The sequence below is a fragment of the Schistocerca cancellata genome, chromosome 5 (genome assembly GCF_023864275.1).
Source record: "Schistocerca cancellata isolate TAMUIC-IGC-003103 chromosome 5, iqSchCanc2.1, whole genome shotgun sequence".
NCBI lineage: Eukaryota > Metazoa > Arthropoda > Insecta > Orthoptera > Acrididae > Schistocerca > Schistocerca cancellata.
The window spans coordinates 775,514,586-775,531,440 of record NC_064630.1 but is presented as its reverse complement, the minus strand read 5'-3'; the positions used below and the strand labels follow the sequence as shown (position 1 = coordinate 775,531,440).

Genomic DNA, 16,855 nt, shown 5'->3' with positions numbered 1-16,855 from the left:
TTAAAAGACAACAAACCCTTAAATCAATTTTTTTCCTAGTCCCACAACTAACACCACTGACAATGCAAAACAATAATCTGGTAACAGAAAAGATTGTTTTTTCTGTTTTTTAAATATGTGAAAGAAGCAGATGTGCTGCAAAATACAGATAATTAGTGACTATTTAACTGTGAGTGATTTAATAATGCCATATTTTGATGAATATAACAGAATTAAAGCTCTTCAGTGAATAGCCATAAAAGAAGGTTATATTAAGTACAAAGTTTTTGAATACTGTGCTGAAGCAAATTTAGAAGATAATATTTTCAAAACAATGGTATAGAAATTTTAACGTAGTTCAATCTGGGGAAAAAAAAGGATTATATTTTACATCTTTCTTTATTTTTGGATTCATATGATATCCGCTACACAGATAAAATTATCTATCATTATTATTATTATTGTGTATCACACCCTCCTTATGTTTGTGCTAATCTAGTGATGTGGTTGACTGAGAAAATCTACCAAACCAAGAATAAAGCTTCAGTTCCCTCACTGTAGTGTTGAATGTGTATGTGTGTGAGAATGCGCATGCACGCATGAGAATGAGTGCAAAGCATGAACTAGCAGGTTACTACTGTTAATAGGGTGAGTCTGCCATCACTGCATTTTGGTGCATCACAAGGTTATTGAGAATATTCAGCAAATGGTTCTGATAATGACAAAAGCTATAGGGAGAAACAATAACAAAGGTTTAATAGCAAATAACATTGCCAAAAAGACTAAGGAAAAATGGACATAGCTAATAATGCATGAAATTTCTATAGCATACACATGTGCAACTGCAACACACAATACTTTCACTTATAAACAGATATTTCCATACCTTTAACGCCAAGTTCAGCTGCATACCGTTTCATACTTGGGTGATCGTTCATAACAATTGACTTCCATAGTTTACATAATGACTGTCTTATAGTCGATGGTAAATATTCATATAAACCATGATCTAACAGGACAAGTTCAGCTTTCCCATTCTTTCCTTTACGAACAAGCACTAAAACATGAGAAAATAATATACATTAATTTCTTAACTAAAACAGCATTAATCTTATTACAAATAAAAAAAATAAGAAAGGAGCACTGAATCATCTGATTAAAAACAAAAACATACAGTTATCTGCAAACAATAGTTCTATACCATGAGTGATTGTCTTTGATCATTACAATGCTGATCTTCTATCCATGATTTTCCATTTCACTGTCATATTTTTCCAATCACAACTGAGGAACATGTGCCAATTTCAATTCTTCATTCATTGTTCTCTTTTTTTTCTTCCAGCATTCTTTCATTGGTTTACTAAGCTTTTGCCTCCTGATGATTTCTCTTCCTGTCTACTGACAACTCAGACCAGCTTTTTTCACTCCCGTACCTTGAAATCTTTCCTTATTCAATAGTTTTACCCTGAACACTTCTCTGTCAGCTGTTTCTTCAGCTTTTATATTTTTTTTCTAATTCCTTTTTTTAATTCACAGATATAGTTTGTTGATTTCTTAATTTACAAATATTTGAATATCATCTTGGTTAATCTACCATCTTGAATTCAATATAGATGTCCAAAAAAATACCAATCTTCTTTATCTCACACCTTCTAGTATGTTTTGTATGTTTCAATCAATTCCATCATTACTATGTAATTTCTATCCTTCCATAGTTTTTCATGGGTCTAATATTTACCTTATGAGTTGCCTTCCTAGTATTTGTGACTTATCTAAATTATAGTTTAATGCTACACATTCATTTGCATATAGACATTCTGGCTTCACTACTTTTTTATGTTTTATTTTTGCATTTTTTGTTGTAAAAGTCTTTAGTTTCCAGCAATCCCTTCCCATTTGACATATCCTTTCCTCTAAAGCAACTTTTTACAAACCATTCTCTTGCATTATGTCCCAAAAGTATTTAAATTTTTTAACCTTTTCAATATGGCCAATACATGATTCCTCTGCTTTACAGCAGGTATCACATTTTCAGAAAGTATAGCAGAACCATAAAATCATTTGTAAACCTGAGACAGTTTATTCTGTTATTTTTGTTTCTTCTTTCCAATCTTATTGCCAAAATCTTATAGTGATTGAGTTTTTCATACCAAATTCTCACAGCTTTTTTTAGAACACAATTAAAAAGATTAGCAATGGGCCATCATCTTGCCATACACATTTCTTTGTTTTGGTTGGCTGAAATACTACCGTAATTACTCGAATCTAAGCCGCACTTTTTTTCCGGTTTTTGTAATCCAAAAAACCGCCTGCGGCTTAGAATCGAGTGCAAAGCAAGCGGAAGTTCTGAAAAATGTTGGTAGGTGCCGCCACAACTAACTTCTGCCGTCGAATATATGTAGCGCTACAATGGGATACTTTGTAGGCACAGAGATAAATACTGGCGCCAAAATCTCTGCGTCAGTAAATAAATTAAAAAAAAAAAAAAAGGTGGAAGACGAGCTTTTTTCTCCGCCCCGAGTTTCAACCACTGCATTTTCGTACATTATCCAACGAAGTAAATACAAATTCCGTATTGTTCATCTTCGAATGTAGCAGAATTTCAATGTACTACGAAAATCCGACTGGCCAGACTGTTTGGGATGTTTGTCAATATGGCCAACTCTACGTGTTGAATTTTTTACTACCTGTGAGAAGAGGTGGTTGCTAATAGGAACCTGACGAAATGTGAATCACATGCAGTATTCTCTTCTCCATAAGAATAATATGAATGTAAACATTATGCCACGTATTCTTTCGTGTTTGCTGCTATTTCATTTAAATCTTGTCTGCCTAATAAACTACGAAACTAGAGTGAGACAACAGCAAACGCGGAAGAATATACGTATCGTGTCATGTTTACATTCGTATTTTTCTTATGCCTAATAGTGATACAGTCAGAAATTAAGCACGGCAACTGATTAGATTTTTAAATCTAAGATGACTAATTCCTGTGCAGAATTTGACGTACTAGAGAAGCGGCCGCAAAGATTTTCAAACGGAGAAAAATTTTCGCCTAACTCTCGTTCAGAACATATTCTATCATATGCAGTCTATTATTTGGTTCTTGTTGATCATTATCAAAGAAAGCAGTGTAAGTAACAACAAATAGCAGTCTCTTGCCATTGTTTCGCTAGTGAGACGATTCCTCTCTTTTCTTTTTTCTTAATTGTAAGCGGCGGTAGCGCGCACAAAAGCAAGCCATGCCGCGCGCGGCAACAGGCCGTAAACACGCACTATCAGAATGAGACAAACAATGCATTACACAGTACAGTAATGCATTTTCAGCTCAGAGTGACGTTAACACCTATAACAAAGAAAACGGCACTTATCAGATCAAAGCAAAATAAGCAAGGTAAAACTTAACTGTTAAGCTTACGACTCGAACCAAACTCCTGTAGCTGTATCGTCATTCATTCGACCTAAATTGTGTCTCGTATTACAATGGACCAACTTTGTTTTGATTTGGAGGTGCGGCCTAAAACTTTTCTCTCCCCTTGAATTTTGAGTCTCAAATTTCAGGTGCGGCTTAGATTCGGGAAAATTTTTTTCCTCGATTTCGAGTCTCATTTTTCGGGTGCGGCTTAGATTCGAGTGCGTCTTAGATTCGAGTAAATACGGTACTCCCACAAATTTCACTTCACATACTTTGTGTCACAAATTAATTTGCTTATTTAGACTTTACATCAAATTCTCAGATATTTTATCTATAACCTGTCAATCAGTGGAACCAAAGGCCATTCTGAAATCAACAAACATTATTACAATATCTTGTGAATTCAGTTATCCGTGGCAAATGACTGATTTCAGATTAAATATTCGTTCAGAATAAGATATGCCCTTTGTAAAAAGATTTAGATAGTAATCTAAATGATGATGCAGTGTTGTTTTTACTCTGTTTAGTAAAATCTTGGGAAATGTTTTATATGCCACTGGTAGCAAAGTAATTTCTTTGCCATTGTTAATGTCGTGTTTATCGCATTTCTTATGTAGTGTATGTATCAAAGCTACCATCCACGCCCCTGGGATTTTTTCTGTTTTACAACCTGCATCGAAGATTAATTTTAGCTTTTCTTTTAATTATTATTGATAGAGACCATTTCAGAAGTTCTGTTGTAACGGATTCTTCTCCAATAGCTTTATTGTTTTTAAAGGTTTTAATTACTCCTTGGGGCTATCCAAAGTATTTAGGATCAGCATTTGCTCTCCTTTGTGCCAAAATTTCTTTCATTCTCTTCCTGTTGGCTCTCCTTCTCTTTCATACCATGATGTTCCAGTTTTCATCTTTGGTTTTTCCTCTTGGGCACTTTGCCATTTGTAAATTTTGGACCTGTAGATATTGCAGTTTTGGACATTTGATGTAGTTCCTGACAATTTCCCATCTTTTTTGATCCAGACTTATCCATTTCCTCATGTGCATTTTGGCTTTAATCCTGTTGTCAAATAATTTGACTGTTTTCAAATAATTTGACTGTTTATTTTGCATGTCTGCCTGGGTTTATTCTTTTAATTTGTCCATTGAACATTAACCTCTTTTTTTCTAATGTCACTGAATATTTGCGTATTGTTTGATTTCTTGTTTTCCCCTGATTTAGTTTTGTTCATCTACAGGTTTCGGATCCAAAATGTTTCTTATGACTGTGTTCCTTTCCAAAATTAGAATTTCTCATATAGAGAGGCATTTTGGTTTAATCACATACTGTATTTAACCTCTTAGTTTTGTGTGCTTGGAGAGGCATTCCTTGTAGTAGATATTTTGAGTAAGTCCATAATCAGTTTCCATCTTTCGGGATCTAATTTCATTTGCTTTTGTTTTACTTCCATTTTTCCATGTGGTTTTATCAAGATATTTAAATTGTGGAACTCATTTATTTTGCCATATTTTGCCTCCATGAATTTTGGTGCTTGTTTGTTGCAGGTCATCTATTCTTTCTTTTCAAAAGATGTCTGCAGACCAACATTTTCTGCAGTTTCTTTCACGAATTCGCCTCTAATTATGTGCTGATGAAATGCCACACATTAAGATTGCTAAATTGTCTGCAAATGCTAGGCCATCTACACATAACATGTCTCTGTCCAAAGTGATTACTACTACTACTACTACTACTACTACTACTACTACTACCATTATTATTATTACAGATCTACACAAGTTCCTCTTTACACATTATCAGAACAGACACTACTTTGACAGAAGGGTATACATAATATTCACTGGTCTTATCTTTTAACATGTGCTCTGATGAAGAAACCAGAATCTTGATATGATAAAATACATAAATCAAAAATAAAATAAATAAACAAATAAAATAAATAAATAAAGTCACAACAGCTAACATGGTCAAAACTGTTACACATTATTTATTCTTTTCATCTATCTTCTCACATTCTTCAGAATCACTTGAGTCATGGAACAAGTCACTACATTTGCAGTTCACAGAATACTGATTTAAAAAAGATGGAAAAAGACACTCTGCTCCCCCTCCTCTCCTGCTGCCTCCTCCCCTTCCCCTCTACCGAGCGAGGTGGCACAGTGGTTAGCACACTGGACTCGCATTCGGGAGGACGACGGTTCAATACCATGTCTGGCCATCCTGATTTAGGTTTTCTGTAATTTCGCTAAATCGCTTCAGGCAAATGCCGGGTTGATTCCTTTGTAAGGGCATAGCCGACTTCCTTCCCTAATCCGATGAGACCAATGACCTCGCAGTTTGGTCCCTTCCCCCAAATCAACCCCCCCCCCCCCCTCTCTCTCAATAAATATGGATGGATGAAGGATATATTGCAAGGAGAGTTCCAATGTAATTAATTCAAAGAAATTGACAATGGGAAGAATTCAAATGGCACAGGCTGTGAAGCAGTTGTTGCGAGTCAAGCACGTTATTTTGTGAGGCATGTTCAACAACATGGTGGGTCAGCTGTTTCTTGGTCATAGTTTGGTGATGATTCCTCATGTGGACAGACAGCTTGTTAGTATTCATGAATGCAACACATTGGTTGCAGCTAAGATGGTTAATAACATAGCTGATTTCACATGTGTCTCTGCCTTTAATGGAGTCCAAAATGCCTGTGACAAGATTAGTGGCAGTTGGTAGGAAGAGGATTATGGGACAGGTCTTGTATCTAGCCTATTGCAGGGATATGAGCCTTGGAGCAAGAGGTTGGGAGCAGGCTTGGAGACAAGATGGATAAGAATATCGCATGAGTTAGGTGGGCAATGGAGGGGTGGAGAGGATCTTTCTTATTTCAGGGTAGTTGAAACCCTGGAACAGAATATGACTGAGCTGCTCTAGTCCAGGTTGATACTAAGACAGGGGGAGGTAGCTACTCAGTGGGAATGGAAGAGACGGTTGGTGACTGGGAAATGAGGTGTCAGAGAGGGGGAGAGAAATTTTGTCAGGGCCATTTGTCCTATCACACAGCAATCAGTCATACATAGTGGGTGGTCTACACAGCACTGCTGCAGGGGCCACTCCAGCAGACAACAGTCAGGAGGTTTTGCATGCCTGGTGACCAGCAGGAGGCAGCACGATCACCACAGGAGGTCACTGGCCCTGCAGACCTCTGGCCTCCATGGGTCACATGGCTGCAGCTACACCCAGCTATGTCCTAGTGCCTGCACAGAATTTAGGCCTGTGTCTGGGCTGTGCAACGGCAGTTCGTGTCTAATGGGCCCTCTGGGCCAGGTTCTGATCACACTAGGAGTTCATCTAACAGAGTCTCCCCAAAGGAACCATCACCATCTTCAACATAGTATTCTAGCCAGAAACCTACTCTGAGTGAAGCAGACTTTGCCATCACCAGGCTTCATTGACACGTGGCCTCTGCACTTGGCACATATGTGGACTTTGGTATTGGCTGCTGTAGCATTTTATTAACTTTTTCATTCCAAAGAGAACTTCAAAATTAGCTCTGATATCTGTTGGGGCCATAAGTACAAAAACAGTCACTGTCCCATTCAAGTACAGCTCTGACTTAACCACCGCAATGTAAAAACTTATTCTATGGAGGTCTGAGTTCATGAGTTTACTAATAAACTTCTTCTGCATAGTTTACCTGGGCTGTGTACTTATTGTGCCTCCAGTGGTGCAGTACATACCAATTGATGACCAGGTGTTTTTCTTGAACTCAGTTTTTATGAGTTAACATGTCCCAAGTAGATGGTGTTTTGTTTTGTGCAACTTCCAAGTTTCAAGTCAACTGACATTTACTCTCCGTACCAGTGTGGCTAAGCCAACAGACATTGCCTCCCGAGTGTTACTATTTCTCCATAATATTCAACAAAGTCAAGAACAGCTGCTAGAGAGGATGGCTACAATTATCATGATGCTATCAGAAATCTCCAGTTACCTGCCAATCATTGATTCACTGGTGAAAAGATTCCGAATGGCACTACAACCATTCCAAACATTTGACAAAAGGTCGAGCTGTGTGTAAACTACATTGTTTAGCTTGAAGAACATTTTCTGGGGAATAGTACCCCATGTGATGTTCTGCAGAACATTTTTTGTTTTTGCTCTGTGCAGACCCCAATGTGTACCACTTATTGCAGCAGCTCAACTCTGGAATAGAGCTGCATGTCCTACCATATGAATGACTGAAGTCAAAGCTTACTAGATTACTTTGACCTCCAAGTGCACATAGCGGCTGCCTGTCCGAAGTTTCTAAGCTGCCATAAACTCAGTGGACAATCAAAAGCAAGTGGACAGCAAGATTATAGGGTCTGGCTAGAGATGGGTATTTTCAGTAGGCAAAGCCCAGCAGAAACAATCGTACGCAGCATCCTTATTTCTGGATATTATCCTTGTCTACTCATCTGATGAAATACTCTCTGTATTTGTTGGTGTTATTCTGAATTTCAGTCTTATGAATGTCAAATTGAACCAGTACAGTATTGTTGGCTTAGTATCGCATTAATACATTTTGTAGATATTAAGAAAATTGGTAGTCTAGAGTGTGTTAATACACATGATGTTGTTGCTTATCATACCTGTCATGCTGGAGAAGTTTACAATAAAGATATGGGTACATCATATTATACCTTTAGCATGCCTACCGTGTTGAGAACACATAATGAAAAATTAATGCTGATGAATCTGTTTATGTTTGGTGTAAAGGTGATGAGTGTTGTTGTAACATATCTATCATTGGTGATATGACTTTGTATTATAATGAATAAAGTTCACTCTTTATAATTAATCATTCTTCTCATTTGGCTCCACACAGAGCAATTGTGTACTCATTGTAACCCAGCTTTGGATATCATAAGGTTGCCTCTTATCTCAAAGCTGCCTCAGTCGCAGCGTGCTGCTAGTAAGGCCACAGCACTTCAGTGGGATAAGTATTCTATGGACTTAGAATATCTCCTTAAGCTTGAGACCCCTCACTTGATAAGTGCCTTCCTATCAGTACAGTTTCTGAACAATCCATTAGTTCCTTGACAGCATTGCAGGACCCCGTGCTCAGGTATTTGTCACATGCCTGACTCGCTAGGCCCAGCTCCATTCTCGGCCTCCACACTGGCCCAAGATGCTCATCACAGGCAGACACTGCAGGCAGGTGATGCCCTCAACAGCTGCCCTGCTGCAATAATTGTTTCGTGACCCACTGCTGTCAACAGTGCTATTGTCACATAAGGTAAATGCTTGGCCTTGAAAAATGGAGCACAAGATGTAAATTTGTCAGTCATTTTTCAAAATGAATGTGGCTGTATTCACCTCTACCCTTCGGAATCCAAATAGATGAGGTGCCCGGTGTTTTCCCTCCTGATGTACTACATGTCCAGGCCATCCTCCCTATAAATGACAATACTCTTAATGTTGACAGTGGTTGTCAATGCTGTTCAGTGGTTTTCCAAATTGATACAGGCTCATCAACGACAGTCAATTGGGGCACATAATTGCTGCCTGGGCTCTTCTTCACTCTAGGAGTTCTCCAAACAACTCAAGAGCTACAACAATGACACCATCATGGTCAGGGGCCAATTTAATGGGCAAATCAAGTACCAGGTAGCCTCAATCACAGCAAGCCTTCCTGTGGTTGATGCAGTGAAGGCTACAAACATTTGAGGGTTAGACCTTTTTAACATCCTGAAGTTGGAAGTCCACAATTCTACTAACAGTATCCAAATGTTCGTAGCCAGGTTATACCTACGGGGTGTCCGCACCAAATACGAACCAGGTTTTCATTGGCACTCTAGTGGTGTCACAAGATTTAACCACAAGTCATGCTCTTCCCCTTGGTTACACACCATTTTTTTAAAGCACGCATTGTTTTTTTTTGCAATCAGGGATAAGCTTCAGAGAAAGCTCCAATGCCTGGAACATGAAGGTACCTTGGCCCAACTCACCAACAGTCAGTAGGCCCCTTCCATTGTTATCATATAAAAACCAGATGGTTCGCTGAAGATTTGCAGAAACTTCAAAACCGCGATTAATGCCCAGTTCTTCATTGATGTCTACTCTATACCTAAAGTAGAAGACACCATGGCACGTCTTGCCAGCAGTAATATTTCAAAAAAAATTTATTTGCATGGCACATATCTCTGACTCCCGCTAGGTGAGTCATCAAAAAACACCTTGGTCATCAACACCCCATTTGGATTTTTCTGGTATAATGAGCTCCTCTTTGACACTGTCAGGGGACTGGCTATCTTTCAACACTACTTGCAGCATCTTACACATGAGGTGGACGGCTGACTACTCAGACGACATTATTGTTGCAGGTCAAGATCTCAAAATTTAGCCGCCAACTTCGACTACTTATTTGGCATGCTCCAAGGGGTAAATTTCTAGTGTAACAAGGAACATATCCTGTGTTTTTCTGCCACAAGCAGAATGTTTTGGACATGCTCAGTGTATTGGGCATATGGTCCATGCCACTCTACATTCAGACCGTCCACGAACTCCCTACTCCCAAATCAACTAAACAACTATAATCTACACTTAGGCAACTAAACTATGAAAAAAATTAATTCCTCATGTGGTGGCCATCACTGAACCACTCCATCAACTACTGCAGAATATGGCGATTAAAATTCTTGCATCATTGCTAAAAACTAACAACAATAATAAACTAAAACCAACGTTTTGGAGCAGAACATGAGAAGAAGCCAAAGAACAGAAGCTTCCACTGGTACACTTGCCATATGTAAAAGGCGTCAGTGAACGGCTAGGCAACATCCTCCGTCGATGAGGTTTCAAATTGATTTTTCGAAGCAATCACAGGATCCACGAAATGATAGGGTCCACCAAGGATGTAGTCAACATTCTTAACACTGCAGGTGTTTACAAACTACGGTGTGAGTGCGGAGCTGCCTACGTAGGAGAAACAGCAAGACCTGTCAGCTTACGAGTAGCAGAACATGAACGCTATGTATGATTACAACAACATAACAAATCGGCATTAGCGGAACACCATCTTGAGTGTGGACACCCTACCAGGTTCCAGGAGGCCCAAGTACTGGCGAAACAATCGTGGATGCGAGAACGCAAAATACGGGAGGTGATCGAAGTTATTAAACAGCCTGACAACATCAACAGAGAAGATGGCTACAAACTCCTGGCATCCTGGCTGCCGGCCATCCCAGTCCAACGGGGGCCGCGAGTGGTCGCGGGGCAGAAGTTACTAGAGACACGGACGTATCTGCACAAACAGCTGTAGAGCAACTGTCAGTCCACTTCTGCTCACACCAGGAGGAAAACTTGCCGACCAGAAGCCGAACGCTGATTGGCAGACAGCTACCAATCGTTGACGACATGGACATCCACGAATAGCCTCTTTCTTTCCATCTTTCCTTATGTCATGGCTAGCCAATCATATTAGAGGGCCAATTAAAAGTTTTACAACAATGACATCAGACATCGATAGTCTGTAATAAATAGAAGCACCTATCACCATGCAAAACCAGTCATGCCCTATGGAAGGCCGTTGCAATTTGGCCGAAACGTCGGTTTTAGTTTATTATTGTTGTTAGTTTTTAGCAATGACGCAGCATAATACTCAGAAGAATTTTAATCACTATGACACTGGCCGCAGAAGCCTACTTTCTTATACTGCAGAATACGCCGAGTGGAACTGGACTCTCAAATGCGAAAAGGCTTTCCAGGACCTCAAACAAATTATTCTTCATTCAACATGTCTCTCAGCCTGTCACCCTTTCTAGCACTTAATTGTGGCAGCACATGCATCAGACTATGGCTTGAAGGCAGTCCAGTCTCATGAGGCTGATGGGGTGGAACATCCTGGTTGTCTGCAAGACACTGGTTCAAATGCAACATTATAACAGCCAAATAGAAAAGGAAGCGGTGGCTAACACCTTTGCCCTGAAGAAATTCCATGATTATATGTAAAGCAGACATTTTACTCTATTAACACATCACAAACCTCTTTCTCCACTTTTCAAGGCCAACTCCAACATTCCAGCCATAATGCAAGTCTTCTCCAGTGATAAGTATTTTACCTGTTGGGTTACATCTACAACATATAGTATAGGACCACAGCGCAACACGCCAACAATGATGTACTTGGGCAACAGTTGGTGTTAGACTCAGTGCCAGAGGTCTGTCTCCACACAGATAACAAAACAGACGAAGCAGTGGTTAACTTCCCCTTGGATTTGGCAGCTGTTGCCTGTCTTTGGATGACCCAGTCACCTGGGAAGTAATTTGATTAATGGACCATTGTTGGCAAGGAGACTGCAAACAACTGGATCAAGCAGAATTGCTAGACTATTGTTATTGTCAAAATGAATTATTAGCTCTCAATGGCATTCTATTGCTTAAGGGGAACAATGGTCACAACTGAGTGGTGATTCCACACGTCCTCAGATAACACATCCTGATGCTCTTCCATGCAGGTCATTGGGGAATAGTCCTGACCAAATGACTGGCTCACCACCACATGTACTGAAGAGGTATTGACAATGATATTGCTAAAATAGTTGCAGCACGCACCACCTGTCAGAATAAACAGGCAGCTCCAGTTCGGCGATATTTTCCTTGGACGGATGCATCATCACCTTGGTCTCGCCTCCACTTATGACTTAAAGGACCCTTTCTTGGAAGGGCAGTGGTTTCCCATATAAGTTTCAAATGTCTTCAACATCCTCGGTGAAAACAATTCGAGCACTGGTTCGCATTTTTTCCATTGAGGGACTCCCAGTAACCACAGTAACAGACTGTGGCCCCTAGTTTACACCCACTGAAATTGGCACTTTTTGTTCACAAATTGGCATTGCCTAGGTGCATACTGTAATCCTTCCATCCAGTGTCCAACTGTCTTGCAGAGAGGTTTGTCTGCACGTTCAAGATACAAGATGCTGCACCACAACCATGTGGTGGATGAGGCACTCACATTGTTCTTAATCTGCTATTGGTAATCTCCCCCCCCCCCCCCCCCCCAAGATAGGTCTGGTCTGGACAAAAAATTGCATGGCAGGTTGCATCGACTGCAACCCTCAAATATTCACCCAACTGTCCTTCAGCCACCTTTCCGGCAAATGACGTCTGGGTGCTCATCTCTCCAAGGACTGCCAACACTGGGTGCCGGCAACTGCAACACATCTTATAGGTCAGAATATAACCGAGATGCAACTCCAAGATGGGCACAAACACATCGTCTAGGTGCACCCTCACAATGGAGCAATCCCCTCAACTGGAAATCTTCACAGTTTTTTGTTCCCAAGTTGGGCACCTGAACACCCAGGATCATCGACAGCAAACTCGAGACACCACCACAAAAGGCTGCATGGTTTCCGGTCACCGACAAGGTCAACCTCCCACAACAACATGTCAAAAGCAACCCTCCGGGTTCACCTATGATGCAGATCACTGACCGGGTGACCATTGCTTCCTGGGATTTTACAGTGTGCCACACCCTCTTGTCCATCAGAAGGGGATGGGACCAAAATGGATGCAATGTTGCGGATGTTAGCCCTCCCATGCAGCAAGCAGTCACACATCAGCATCAAGCAGGAGGTGCTCATGGCAAAGCAGCAAGGGCCACTCCAGCAGATGCCAGCCAGAAGAGTTCACAGGCCTGCTGCGCCAGCAGACGGCAGTGTGATTGCCAAAAGAGGCCACTGGCCTCAAGGACTTAGTTATCTCCAAGGGTCACATGGCAGCAAATACACCTGGCTGTCACGTCACACTTTCACGGTATTTAGGCCAGCACCCGGGCTTTGTTACACCAGTTCATTCCTAACGAGCTCTCTGGGCCAGGTGGCGACCGCAGTAGCGGTTCATCAATCTGTGTCTCACTGAGGAGCCATCAGGATGTTCAACACTGTATTCCAGGCAGCAACGACCTTTGCCGAGATGTGGCCTCCACACCAGGAATGTGTGGACTTTGGTATTGACTGCCACAGTGCTCCATACCATGAACTTTTTCATCCCTAAGTGAACTCCCAAATTAACTTTGATATTTCTTGGGGCCGTCAGCCCAACAAACAGTTACCGTGTCATTTGAGTGCAACTCTTTGACTTAACCACATACTGTCAATGTAAAAATTTACTACAAGGAGAGATGAGTTAATGAGTTTACTAATGAACTTGTCCTGCATTGTTTACCTGAGCCATGTTCTTACTGCACCTCCAGTGGTGTGGGACATATCACTTTGCACACTTGCAGAGGGTCTGCTCATCACAGATGCAACGATCACAGTTGGTCAGGCTGTATGGAAGGGAGTTCTTGGTGAGGAATAGGTGTCAGCTGCTGAGCTGGAGGTATTGTTGGTGATTGGTAGGCATGGTGTGCATGGAGGTATTGATGAAACCACTGATGGTGGAAATCTAGGAATGTGCATGCCTTGGTTGGAGAACCAGGCAACCATATAGGGGATAAGGTGTTGATGCTCTGGAGGAATGTGAATAGGATATCCTCACCTTTGGTCCTGATCATGAAGATGTCATCAGAGTTTGAACCAGCTGAGTGGTATGGAATTTTGGATGCCCAGAAAAGATGGCCCATGAACAGATGGCACATGATGTTGCCATGGGGGTGCCTATTGCTCTACCATGGACTTGTTTCTAGGTGGCACCTCTAAAGGAGAGGCAATCTGGGGTTAGGATACAATTGGTCATGGTGACCAAGAAGGGGGTTGTAGGTCTGGAGTCAGTGGGGCATTGGAAAAGGTGATGTTCAGTAGTTGCTTTGGGGATGTTGGTGTAGAGAGAAGTGGCATCAACAGTGATGAGCAGGGTGTGGGTGTTAAAGAAACAGGTACTGTGCTGAGTCCGTAGAGGAAATGTTAGTTTCTTTTATAGAGGATGCTGATAGGTTACAGGTGATAGGCTGAAAGTGTTCGTCCAGGGCAGAGAATCCCTCACTGGGGGTGCAGTAACCAGCCACAATGGTCCTGGGTGGTTAGCTTTAGGAAGCATGTAGAAGGTAAGTGTGTAGGGAGAGGTGAGGGTCAGGAGAGAGAGAGAGAGAGAGAGAGAGAGAGAGAGAGAGAGAGAGAGAGAACAGGTTTTGGAATGGATCTTCAATTTTGAGGAGGTCTTGCTGATTCTGCTGGATTTGTGGAATGGGGTCACTGAGGCAAGACTTGTGGAGGGCCTTGTCTGACACCTGCTGGAGTCCACCCGCCAGGTAATCCTTTCTATTCATAATAATGGTGGTGAAGCATTCATCAGCAAGTAGGATTACATGGTCAGGGTCAAATTTTTGGTGGTGTATTCTTTACGCATATATGAGGTTATTATCTGTGTTGAGGGATTTGGAGAATGATAGTGAGGCAATGTTCGATGTTAGGAAATACTGGAAAGTTACCAGGGAGCCATTCGGGAAGGGGGGAGTTGTCACAGTTAGATGGAGGAGAAAACTGAGTTGGGAGGGTTCAATATTGGTTCTGGATTGAGTCTGACTGGCAGAGTTGTGGTAAAAGGGAGTTTTCAGTGAAGTTTACTGACAGGGTTGGGAACGAGACAAAAGGTAATGCCTGATACTTAAGTGTGATTGAGGCTTCTGGAGGGCTGGTTCCTGATTGTGTTGTGGGTTTGTTTACCGTATTTACTCGAATCTAAGTCGCACTCGAATCTAAGCCGTACCTGAAATATGAGACTCGAAATAAGGGGAAAAAAAATTCCCAAATCTAAGCCGCACCTGAAATTTGAGACTCGAAATTCAAGGGGAGAGAAAAGTTTTAGGCCGCACCTCCAAATCGAAACAAAGTTGGTCCATTGTAATATGAGACACAATTTAGGTCGAATGAATGACGATACAGCTACAGTAGTTTGGTTCGAGTCGAAAGCTTAGCAGTTAAGCTTTACCAGGTAGCCATTGCTATGCGTCAGGCGCTCCGTCCGTATTTATACGGATACCCTTCCTTTTTCACGTGCTTCGTCTGGTTTGAATCGATTGCTTATTTTGCTTTGATCTGATAAGTGCCGTTTTCAATGTTATAGGTGTTTACGTCAGTCACTGTAAGCTGAAAATGCATTACTATACTGTGTCATGCATTGTTTGTCGCATTCTGATAGTGCGTGTTTACGGCCTGTCGCTGCTCGCGGCATGGCTTGCTTTTGTGCGCGCTACCGCCGCCTACAATTAAAAAAAGAGAGGAATCGTCACATTAGCGAGACAATGGCAAGAGACTGCTATTTGTTGTTACTTACACTGCTGCTTTCTTTGATAATGATCAACAAGAACCAAATAATAGACTGCGTATGATATAACATGTTCTGAACGAAAGTTTGCCGAAAATTTTTCTCCGTTTGAAAATCTTTGTGGCCACTTCTTTAGTACATCAAATTCTGCACAGAAATTACTCATCTTAGATTTAAAAATCTAGTCAGTTGCCGTGCTTCATTTCTGACTGTATTACTATTAGGCATAAGAGTAATACGAATATAAACATGACACGATACGTATATTCTTCCGCGTTTGCTGTTGTCTCACTCTAGTTTCGTAGTTTATTTGGCAGACAGGATTTAAATGAGATAGAAGCAAACATGAAAGAATACATGGCAAAATGTTTATATTCGTATTATTCTTGTGGTGAAGAGAATACTGCATGTGATTCACATTTCATCAGGTTCCTATTAGCAACCATCTCTTCTCACAGGTAGGAAAAAGTTCAGAACGTAGAGTTGGCCATATTGACAAAAATCCCAGTATTACCAGTCGGATTTTCGTAGTACATTGAAATTCGAAGATGAACAATACGGAATTTGTATTTACTTTGTTGGATAATGTATGAAAATGCAGTGGTCGAAACTCGGGGGAGAAAAATGCTCGTCTTCCAATTTTTTTTTTTTAATTTTATTTACTGACACAGAGGTTTTGGCGCCAGTATTTATCTTTGTGCCTACAAAGGATGCCTGTGTAGCGCTACATATATTCGACGGCAGAAGTTAGTTGTGGCGGCACTTATCAACATTTTTCAGAACTTCCGCTTGCTTTGCACTCGATTCTAAGCCGCAGGCGGTTTTTTGGATTACAAAAACCGGAAAAAAAGTGCGGCTTAGATTCGAGTAAATACGGTAGGCTCTGGGTTCTGTATGCTGATGGGAGGAAGATTCTGAGGGTTTGGGAAATATAGTATGTCAGCAAGGCAGGTTTTGACAGCTAGAGGGGATGTGGGGGAGGTTTGATGGTGGCTCTTGCAGTGGTAATCCAGGATGGGAGTATGAGGTGAATAGAAGGGACAGCTTTTTGAGGTGGTGTTGTGTTTCCTCTCTAGTTCTTGGAGGGCAAGCGTTTCAACCTGGGAGATTGGATGTAGGAATTAAGGATTGCAAATGATGATGATATTGTGGATGGAGGAGATGTTATGCAAGGAGGCATGGGCCTGATTTATATGGGCTTCCAGGACTAAGTTGGTGAGGGCTGTAGT

At 41.1% G+C, this 16,855-nt stretch overlaps 1 protein-coding gene across 1 annotated transcript in view; it reads right to left on the bottom strand.

The window, feature by feature from the left end:
• LOC126187750 (uncharacterized aarF domain-containing protein kinase 5) overlaps positions 1–16,855 on the bottom strand; it is a 175,207-nt gene that overhangs the window by 50,228 nt on the left and 108,124 nt on the right. The window contains exon 8 of the mRNA XM_049929003.1: positions 866–1,036. Coding sequence (XP_049784960.1) covers positions 866–1,036 — 171 coding nt within the window. The remainder of the gene's footprint in view (positions 1–865; positions 1,037–16,855) is intronic.